This window comes from Rhea pennata, chromosome 15, assembly GCF_028389875.1.
Source record: "Rhea pennata isolate bPtePen1 chromosome 15, bPtePen1.pri, whole genome shotgun sequence".
Classification (NCBI taxonomy): Eukaryota; Metazoa; Chordata; class Aves; order Rheiformes; family Rheidae; genus Rhea; species Rhea pennata.
The window spans coordinates 1,156,861-1,167,934 of record NC_084677.1 but is presented as its reverse complement, the minus strand read 5'-3'; the positions used below and the strand labels follow the sequence as shown (position 1 = coordinate 1,167,934).

At 51.3% G+C, this 11,074-nt stretch overlaps 1 protein-coding gene across 1 annotated transcript in view; it reads right to left on the bottom strand.

The window, feature by feature from the left end:
- Positions 1 to 408: 408 nt before the first annotated feature.
- The window catches only part of NTN3 (netrin 3), a 52,612-nt gene continuing 41,946 nt past the window's right edge, over positions 409 to 11,074 (bottom strand). Inside the window, exons 6-7 of the mRNA XM_062588410.1 lie at positions 1,821 to 1,895; positions 409 to 818 (exon numbers count right to left, since the gene is read on the bottom strand). Coding sequence (XP_062444394.1) covers positions 490 to 818; positions 1,821 to 1,895 — 404 coding nt within the window. The 3' untranslated portion in view covers positions 409 to 489. The remainder of the gene's footprint in view (positions 819 to 1,820; positions 1,896 to 11,074) is intronic.

The window sequence follows — 11,074 nt, the reverse complement described above, 5'->3', positions numbered from 1 at the left end:
GAAAAAAGGGCATAGGGAACTAATGACAGCCTCACTTTCAGAAAGTATCAAAGAGGCAGGCCATGGATGCTGGAAAAGAAGAGCTGTCAACTCAGACATCAACACTGGGCAGAAAAAAACATTTTGTTGAAGAGCCAAAAAAGACTAGAAAATGAGATCTATGAACAGCATATCCGGAGCAGGAAACCAGTCTCTTTTCAGATCCTTCAGGCAACAGGCACCAAGAGGATCTTTCTCCACTTTGCTCCTCATTAAAGGTTTGTCATTACTGCGTTATTTTTAATACACATTAAGAGAAAAAGACCCACACGCACACTCACTTGTGCACGCACACACACACACACAAAAAGGGAAAATAATTGCCAAAATATACACTATAGACAGAAGAGTCCATTCATACTATGTATATATACAGAGTCTCTGAGAGCAGTCTAGGCAGTGCGCACAGGCAAGGTTGAGGACTTAGGTAAGGGACAGACATGAAACTCCTCATGGTTTCATGCATTTCCCTTTCTTCTCCCGTCGTTGCAGTTTCCGAAGACGACGAGTCCAAGCATCCCTCCACTGAATAACCAGGCTATTCTTATCGGCCATCAGTCCTGGCCGATCAGTGGAGTTTTCACTGATACCCATTACCAAGTACTTCTTGCTGATCTGGATTTTGGGACACTTGCAGGACAAGTCTTTCATGTGAATCCACAGGAAGTTGTCACCACGCTTGACCCGCTCGTCACGGCACTTGTAGACAGAGAGGATATTGATGGTGAACTTGGCCCAGTTAGCCACCGTCTCCATTTCTAAGATGTTCACTTGGACCACTAAAGGAAAAGAAAGAGAGAGAGAGGTACAACGACTGAGGGTGCAGTTGATGAGTGCTTCCTTTCCACTCTGGGACTCTGCTTAGAGGAAGACATTTTCTGCTGCTCCTTTGCCCCAAACCATCTTTTCTCTCAGAAAGGATGGTTCCTATAGAATACAAATTGCAACCCTTCTACCAGTTGGAGAAGGCTTCACAATGCTCCACAACACTCTTGTGTCAGGGCAAGTCACAACAAAGAGTTGCTATCTCCTGAGCCCCAGTCTCAGAGGTAAGTGATTGACATATGCTTGTTGGACTTTCCAGAAAACAGCCATATGAAGAAAATATTCATGTTTAACATATTTCACAGGCAAACAAAAAGGTGGGGAAGGAGAGAGGATGCAGGATCTTCTTTTTTTTATAAAAAGATATCTTATTTTTTCCTGAACTTTGTGCTGGTGGATGGAACTGGACTGACAGCTGTGGTGTATCGTTCCTGGTTGATGGTGGATGGCTGGCACAGCAAGGATGATGATGGCCTAGCTATCCTTGGCACCTCCATCTGCAAGCAGCCTACAAGCAGAGGTGGGCTTGGCGACTGAGGGGGAACCGACAGGGCCAACTCCTCTTTTGGTAAGCTTCATGTTGCTGGGAAACCTGGTACCCTTGCAGGGAAGAAAAGTTATCTGCTTGAGAATGGAGGATCTATCTCCCTGCTAGTGCATGCAGACCAGATCTCTGGAGTAATATCCCTTTGCAGGGTGCCTAGGCCTCCCATTCAGGTCCCCTAAAGAGAAGCACTCTTGTTCCTAACATGCGGCATTGACCTGGAACAGAAGCACTGTCCTGGGGCACTGCAGCCCACAGCCCATAGGAGTGGGACTGATGCCACTGTGAGCATGGGAGGTCATTGGAGAATGCCAAAAGGCTGGGCCTATGTCTGGGGCAGGGAGCTGGGGGGGCCTGGCATGGGAGCTGCCAATGGCCAGAGGTATGTACCCTTCATCTCACTCATTCTTACCATAGTCCTTCTTGCAGTACTTTTTCATATTAATCTTGTAGTTGCCTTTGGCTGGTTTGCAGTACGAGTCACAGTCTGGAGAGAAGGAAGAAAAGGTTGAGTTCTGAATGATTTGAAGCAAGCATTGTAAGTGCAATCCTGTCCCAGCTAGAAGTGGGAGGGAAGGGATGGGGTCAGTAGATATAGTGGAGGAAACACCAGTAAAACGCAGCTCTTGCAGAAGACAGCATATACGTCAAATCCGAATGCCCTCCAGGAGGCTTCTGAGCCAAAACTGCTATAAATTGATGCAGTTACTTTGACTTCAGCCAAGCCCTGTCAGCTTACATTAATTGTGGATTGGCCATGCTGTAAACACTCAAACTGCACCACTAGTAGTATAGCGTCAGCAGCTGGGAAGAGAAACTAAGTGACAACAGTTTTGGGCTCATCAGGCAGACTGTGTTTGCTCCAGTACTAAGCAGATCTTAATGATCTCCTAAGGAGCCTTCTGGATAAATCACAACAAGAATGGCAGAGCATGCCTGAGGATCCTTCCTTGGGACTCAGAAGGAGATGGATGGGGAAAAATGCAGGTAAATACTCCTGCAGAACCAAGAAAGGCCCTACTTGCCCCATCCCCAGGATGACAGATGGTGGTTGGAACCCACATCCCCAGCTGGAGCACTGCTGTCTCACCTGGACAGATTAGGCAGTAGAGACCAAGAGGGAGATCACACAAGAACATGGCAAAGGAGAGCCAAAAGAAAAGATGTAGCCCACAAACATGAGAGATGAAGAAAAGAGAGGGCTCAGCATCAACCCTATCATTGACTAGCTGGGCAAGAGACCCGAAGAAAGACCTGAATCCAAACCAAAGGCAAGAGGTTAGGTATAAACACAGCCCAGGTCACTCCAAATAAGGAGAGGCATGGCTGCCCTCAAACTGCCACTATTTAGGGGCAGTTCCATCCTCAGGGTCCAGGGGAGCAAGGAGCTTCTCCTTTGGAGCAAGCCCTCCAAAGATCCACTCCTCAGTAGGGTATCAAAGCTGGAGAAGATGTCTCTGGGCCCTAGAGGAGCAGGCAGGCTAGGAAAGAAGCTCTCCTGCAACACAGATTCACTCTCAACTAACTGCCTGAGCATCACCGTGCTCATATTGACTGTGAGGATGGCAGAAAAGGTCACGATGCTGCCCTCTGTGGGCATGTAGCATCTCTGCTAGACTTCCCTCAGGCTCCTGGTCTCTGCCCCCCAGGGAAAAGCTCATGTCCTCAAGTTTCTTTTTTTTTCTTGTGCATTTCTAAAGGCCCCAGATTTGCATCTCAAGCAGAGTGAGGGCAGCCCTGGAATGCCTCTTTCCTTCTTCCCAAAGGCTTTGATCCCAACAATTGCCTGAAGCAACCTAGTTCTCTTCCTTTCTTAGCCCCTGCCATCTTCTTTTGAAATCTCAATTTGTCTCTTTCCAAATGGCATGTTTTTCTAAGCCCATCTTTCTTCCTTTCTTTCCATCACTCAGGTTCTCTGTCCGGCTTGGCAGAGCCGACTCCACTTCCCCTGAGACAGAGCAAGCAGTCACTGAAGTTGTCTTTGTTTGTGGGTTGCCACAGAGATCATTTGGGATGGAGCAGGGAGATGGAGGGAGGGAGTGGAGGTCTGGGGAAAGAGAAGGGAATAACAGCCATCCTGTGCCAAGAGGAGAAAGAAAAAAAGAAGAAAGAAAGAAACCCAGAAACGTAAACTCGTCCTGGACTCTCCTGCTTTTTCCTTTTCTGCCTAACTCCCTTTTATTGGGGACTTTGTGATGCCTGTTCCAAATTTGTCATTGATAGAAACAGCTCAGCACGAAGCTAATTCCTGGGCAGAGAGGGGTGAGCCCTGCTCTTCAACTCAGCCTTCCCTGCTGGTTGCTGAGTGGTGTTGTCACTGCCTCACTGCCCTTCCACACTGGCTCACGCTGGCGGGCACCCGCTGCCACATCCCCACTTCCCTCCCAAGGCCTAGGAGATGATGGTGGTAGTTGTGGATAGGCACGGCGGTGATGCAGGGGCCATGTCAGGCCATCTCACCCTGCAGGTGGTGCGGAGGCAGGGCTTGGCACTGCTGGGTGGTTGGCTGCCTGAATCGCTGGATTTGCAACACTGTGGCAGCTCCTGAGTGCATCTTAAGTACTCAGTTCTGCTTTGAGTATGGCCCACGGCACAAAACAGCCATGCCTCTACTTACAGGACAGCTCCAGAGCTCTCAAAAGTAAAAACTAGGCCCAAGCAGTCCAGAGGTAAAGGCTGTATTTCCCTCCTGTTGTCTGGAAAGTGTCTGAGGTTGGCAGACACTTGTTTCAGCAGTTCTACTGTGGCTCTGGGGCACCCTGGCCAAGTTCTCCTGGTTGCCCCCAGCCCAGTTCTGGCACCCAAATGTGCTGCTTTCTTCACAAGTCCAGGAAAGACAGGAGGGGAATTGCTCTTTTCTTTCCCAAGGGGAGTGGGAGGCGACTGTCCATGTGCCCAAGCCACGGCACCCTCCAGGCCATGGCACCCTAGGTCCTTCCCTCTGGGGCATCTCCCTTGCTGCAGGGTCCTGTCAGGATGCTGACTCCAGTGCAAACCTTTGATGACAGTCAGGACAGCATGCATGTGCCTGGGCTGGGAGGTATGCAGGGACCACGCAGGCTGCAGGCAGGGCTGCTGGTGGCTCCCCAGGGAGCAGTAACAGGGACAAGGCAGACATAGCAGCAGCAGGGACCTTCGGCAAGGCAGGAGTTAAAGCCGAAGAGCACGGCCAGGGATCGAACCCTGGAGAGCTGCCCATAAAGCTGAGCCTTTCTGTATAAGAATGATTTTTAAGTGCCACAAGCTGTAAAGTGATCTGCAGGGTCAGAAAACACCTTTCCGGAATTGCAGCGATTTCTCCTGAAGAAACTAGAGGAGTTTCAGGGCAAAAGGGGGAAGAAAGGAGGAGAATCAGAAACGAGTAACAGGAGAACTCTTGCATCTCAAAAGCCTCACCAAAATTTCAGTAGTGTTCCAACCCAAGAGCTCTGCTCTGTCTCAGCCTCCCCATGCATGGTCTGGCCCAGGCACTCAAGCTGGGGGGACATGGAGCGAGGGTTGGGCATAGCCTCTGCCAGAGCTGCAGACACAAGAGGTGGCTGCAGGGGCAAGAACCAGAGGAGAGCAATGTGGTATGGGTGACCACAGACAATATCTTCAAAGTGGGCCATGTTTTTAGGGGGCTAAAGAAAAAAATCCCACTAGAGCTGCTCTCAGCTCCTACAAACCCAGCCAGCGCAGACTGAGCCAAGCTGCATTTTCACAAAGACACATAGGAACATATGGGCCTGTGGTCCCACCTCACTGCTGGAAACGAGACTTGGGAGCCAAGCCACCAAAAAATTTAGCCAGCATCACAAACGTAGGGCTAGGCAATGAAATGAGGGAGCCTCAGGGAGCAAAAACCCTGTCGGCATTTGGGAATGGCCGTGGCTCAGCCACGGGTCCCGCATCGGCAGGGAGCTGCCCTGGCTGCTGGGCCGAGCTGGGTTTCCGGTGGGAGAGGAGGACAGCATGTAGCTTTTTAGTCCAGAGGGCACAAACCTGGGTTTATTGCAGCATCTGGCAAGAGGACAGCCCGGGGCAGCTGCAGTGCCGCTGGCACACCAACGCCGACGCCAGGCTGGTCTCGAGTACGCAGGGCCCACAGGGTGCAAGGCAGTGGGGTGTGAGGGGGCTGGAGGGGCAGCCTCTGCCAAACTGCTCTCCCTGCCAGCCCTCCACTCTATCGTTTGTTAACAAAAGAAAGAAAGAAAAGAAGAAAGAAAAACAATAACTGCCCTGGGCTCCTGCTCATGATTAACATAATAAAACTGTGATTCTGAAGAGCCAGAAATGGTGTTTGGAATTAACAATTTGGGATTAGTTTGAGAACTTTCAACCTCAGCTTTATGCTGAGGAACATTCCTCAAATATAAAATCAATTTCTGCCTCAATTTATGTAAGAAACAGAAAAAAAAAAAAAAAAAAAAAGCCCAAGTGACGCAAGGCATTTATTTCCCTTCCTTACCTCTGAACACATGGCCTTCATTGCCATGCACTCAGGCTTGGTTTGTATTGCTGCAGTGTAGAAAGCAGCTTTGTGAGGGTTGCGAGGGATTAAATCAGCACGCCCTCCCTGCTGCTGGGGCTTAGACATCATCTAAAGGGTTAGCAGGGCCTGCTTAGGTCTGCCACAAACCCCCTCACGGCCAAGCTCCCTGGGGTTTATCCCCAGAAGGCAGGGTGGTGTTGGGTGGGAGAAGCCCCCTCAGCTTCCCATGGTGGTGACACCAGTGTGGCGCCTGGCTCCGGGGAGCCGCCCCAGGCTGAGTGGTCACATCTGCTCTGCAGCGAGGAGATGCTGAGTGATGGGTTGTAGCTCTGGGCTAGGGCTGCAGAGGTGAAGCTAAGGCCCTGGCATGCAGTGAAAAGAAAAGCTTGGGAAGGAGAGGGGAGGCTGGCCGGAGAAGGGAAGCCAGGGCTCTTCCTGTGGCCAGGCACCAGCAGGGAGCCAAGAGAGAGGCTCTGCCTGTGCTGTGAGCCAGGCCCGGCTACGCGCTTGCTATCAATCCTGACGGGTAACCCTATAAAAATGTCAGGAGGTTGGACAGCCATCAGAGAAGCTGTTTCACAAGTGCCTCTCCCCCTTGCCAGCTCCTAGAGTATCTCCTCCACCTTTCCATCTCCATTTTAAACTTCCCGGACATGGTGTTATACATGCTAAGGGGATTTGGAAAGAAAGGCTTTGGAAAGCCTCAATGGCTCCCCAGCTCTCATCCTGGCTGCACAGGTACATACTTGTCTGCTTCCCCTGCAGCTGCCCTTCCCACCTAGCCCCCATCTGCTCCCATCTCCTGTCTGCTGTGCTCCTGCTGGACCTGTCCGCAGGCCATCAACATTGCAGCCCCCAAAAGTGCCCGCCCTGAGGCACAGCTGCATCTCCAGGGATATGTTTCCCCCAGATTGAGACACTGCTGTTTCCCCCAGGATATGCTGCAGTCCTGGCCCTGACACACGTCTCCATCCTCCCCCCCCCCCCCCCACTACATGAAAGGCCCCTCCCCATGCCAGGTCCCACTCTGAGACACAGCTCTGCTACATCTGCCTTCGTGGAAGAGTTCTCTTCCCCCATTCCCCCCTGCTGCCATATCCCTAAGTAGTTGATAGTCCCCTTACACACTTGGATTTTGGCCACTGCATTACGATCACATGCACTAGCCTAATGGCCAGCTGTGCTGAGGTTCTCCAGAAACTGCTTCCTGCAGTTCCCTGGACCCTCTGAATGGGGCAGGAGCAGCCTCATCCCTGCCTGGGTGAGCAGTAGGCAGGCAGTGCCCTGAGAGAGTCTCCTGCACAACCAGCCATACACCTGGTGCCCACGCTCACACTCGCACTCCCACACAGCGCTCAGTGTGCAGCTACGTGCATCCCCACCACCCTGCTCTTTGTTTTCACAGTCGGGCCAGGCAGCTCACCTGTGTCACCATGCAAGAGTTTTCTTGAACTAAAGGGGAAAATCAGATTAGAAGCAGACTTGCTTCTGCCGCATGGCTGCCTTCAGCACCCCTCCCTCCTCTCCACGGACACATTCCCAGAGTCAGCCTCCCTAATCCCCCTTTTTTCTCCTTCCAGCACGCACACCCTCCAGTTCACCCCCTCTCTGCTCTTCCATTGCCCTAAACTGCTTTTTCCACTTAAGTTGGGCTCCATGGCCCAGCCTGGAGCTTTCAACACCCCCAAGAATGATGTGAATGTGCTGTGCTCAGCAGGGGACTGCGTTGGGGCAGGCCGCCAGGTGGGCATGGAGAGGAAATAGCTGTCATTTGCGTTAGCAACTGTGTGCAAGGACGGGAGAACACACGTATGTACATGAGCTGGGCCATACGAGTGCACAGAGAGGGGCCTGAATCGCTGTCTGCCAACATCAGCTTTGCACCAGTCCCTGGTACAAACACGTAGATCGGCCTGCCACGTGCGAATGGCTGCTAAACCACATGTAGGAGCAACAGGCTGGTGGGGAAGAGGGAAAAGCCTGCCTGGCTGAAACAACACGTGAATGTCCAGAAGGGTTGGTGTGCAAGAGGGATGAAGGGAGGCAGATGCTGAGAGACACCATATACACGTGGGATGAGGTGCACGCATGGAGACAAATGCTGAGGGGTGAGCACCCCTGATTTCCAAGGGCCAGTAGAGACTGGCCCTCATGTGGGGTGGGGGGAGGGAGACATGTGTGAGAGGCAGTGAGTTTGCACATCTGGTTTACTTCTCCTTGCCTTGAAAAAAGAAAGAATATTTTGTTTTAAGAGAGATGTAACTTAATTAGGTGTTATGGCTGCAAATCTTTTACTGCTGACTTTGAATTCCTCTAAAGCCCTGTTTTGCACTCTGCTAGTTTTGTTAATTCTACTAACAGGGAACACAATTTTTTTTTCCTTTGCTAAGTGGAAATATTTTAAAATAATAATAAAAATCACACACACACACACAAAAAAAAAAAAAAAAAGACTTGGGACATTTTGTTATAGAACTAGTCCACCACTTGGACAGAGAGATCAAAGTTGTACCTTGAAGGTCATGAAGGCCTGGAGAGGCAGGAGAAAGCCAGGAAGTGAGAAAAGCTGCTGGACCAAAGGAAGGGATGGTAAATGTCAGCAAAAAGCTGCAACTCACCCAGGGAGAGGGTCCCAGTGGGGGGAGGCATGGGAGGCAGCCAGGGAGGGGAGGGGCAGCTGAACACCTGAAAACCAGAGGGCTTCAAACAATGAAACCCTGTTCCCGGACCCCTCAAAGAGCCCAGCACACCTGCTGTGGCCTCGGCAAGGTTCTTGTGCTGCATTAACGGGTGGTGAAGGAGGGAGGGAGATGCAGAAGAGAGGAGGAGAAGGTGCTCTGAGGCTCGCCTGAGGTCTGCTGGGATGGCAAAGCCAGTGACCACCAGGAGTAGGATGGGGCCAGCCCTTGAGGGCCAGCAGCCTAAAGCCTCTCGGGTGAGTGCCCCATTCTCAGGCCAGGGAGAGGTAAGAGAGTCCCAGCTCCCCTGGGGTCTGCCCTCCTGCTTATTTTGTGATCCTTGCCAGGATCCAACTTCACCCCTAGCCAGCCCTGGGGCAGAGGGTGCTGGTAGGCAGGAGGGTAGAGGCAGCAGGGCAGATAGTGCAGGTAAGCACAGCAGAGGAGAAGAGAGTCAGAGGGTGTAGGCAGGAGAGCACCAACAGGAGGGTGCAGGCGTAGCGGCAGATGGCTGCAGGCAGCGTTGTAACAGGGTGCAAGCAGCAGAGCAGAAGGGCTAAGGCAATAGGGCACTGGCAGCAGGGTGCAGGCAACAGGTAACGGGGTGCAGGCAGCTGGGCAGCAGGGTGCAGGTGGAGGGGAGAGGGTGCGGATAGAGCTGCCACAGCATGCTGCAGCCAGCCCTGCTCAAGGGGAATGGCGTCAGGAAGCTGGAAACCCCCTGATTAGAGTTGGATAGGGCAAGAATGCCTGCCCCATTTTCAATCCCCACTCATCATGTGAATCAGGGAGCATGTCCTAGAGGAACAGGAGCCTAACTGGGTCCTGTGCTCTCTTGGAGCAGACTCTGAGCAAAGGCAAACTACTTAGTGAAGATGTTTGAGCTAGAAGCCAGAAATCTTAAAACAACAAATCTGCAGATAAAACTACAGGCAGTTTAAGAGAGACCTTCTCCACTAAAACAAAGTAAACACTAGGGTCTCCACTGAGTGCCATTTATTTTTATGCACCTGAAAATATCAGACATAATTCTAAGAATGTTCCTATTTATAAAGCACTGAAGGGGAGTCACCTTGATTAACTCTGCTCCATGTGTTGCTCTGTGTTTGCAATAAAACCTTCCAAATGCCCTTTTCTCCCCCTTTTCCCACAGCCCCTTCTTTGGTGTTCCCAGCTCCCGGTTAGGAGCTTCATGGCCAAAAAGCACAAAGTTCCAGTTTCAAAATGAACTAGAGAATAGTCTTGAATTATTTTCCCATAAGCCTTCTTGTCCAAACCAGAACCAGAGGAAAGACAAACACCCGCATTCAGCTCCCTCCCACTCTGCTTGGCAAGAGCCCTGATGGAAAGGGGACCCCGAAGGACCCCTGGGTGCCAGGGAGCAGGAAGGGGCTCCCATCCAGCCCTGTCATCCCTCCCTGATTCCAGCTGGCTCCAAGAGCTCCAAACTGGGAGCACCACAGGGACCAGGGGCTCTAGCTGGGGTCTCCCAGCCCATGTAGACAGGCCGCAATGCTGAGCCTCTGCTTCCTTGCTGTAGTCACCCACGAAGGAGCATGTGGAGGAGCCATTGCAATCCCCAAAAGGAGCAGAGGTGGTGTCAGTCTGCAAGCTGTCCTATCCTGGTCAGCTTCCCTAGCAGAATTACCATCACAGATAGCTCAGACCTTATTACTGTCCTATTCCACTGTGCAAAATGGATGATTTACAGAGGATTGGCTCTATTCCACAACTAAAGCATGAAACCAAATTTCTGTTAGATGCATTCAGAGCTGCCTGACACAGGATAAAATTCATATTTTGATGATACCTTGTTTCTTGTCATAGCCAGGACAGAGAAGCCAGAACCTCAGTTGTACAAGCCACTGCAAGCCCAGGAGAGCGAGAGGAGCTGGGCCAGGTTACACCAGGTGAGGTCTGGTCTGTGCATTGCTTTGAGCCCTTCCACAGAAATGCAGAGGCACCACATCCCTCCATGCACATCAGCCAGCTCTACTTTGTGAGGAGCTGAGTTAATGGTGCAGAGCCATCTATTAACCTTCTCTTCCACAATCACTAAGAAAGCCTCCTTCCTCTCCCTCGCTAACTGTACACATTTCTCTTGTAACAACTCAGTGGCTTTGAAACCTCTCCTCCTCGTCAAACTCCTACAGACTCAGTTACTAAGTGCACTCACAGCCATACAAATGCACACACATAGCCACAGGAAACCAGGCTAAAATACTGTCTACTATGAAGAGCTAAATTCAAGGGGGTAGGCTAACAGACATTCCTGAAGAGTCAAGGAATATGGCCCTGGTCATGAGTCAGCCTGGGAAGGGGTAAATAGCTGTCGGCATTTCATACCATTTCCACATGAGGTAGCTAAATTCAGGGGAGTTGGAGGCAAGGCTAAAAGCAGGGCAAAAGGGTTTCCTAGGAGTCTGCGTCTTTCCCTGTCATGGATATACCCTGAACAGGGCTGGGGGAAGCTTCTCAATAAATATGGGCACAGGAAGCCCCTGAGAAGCTGTC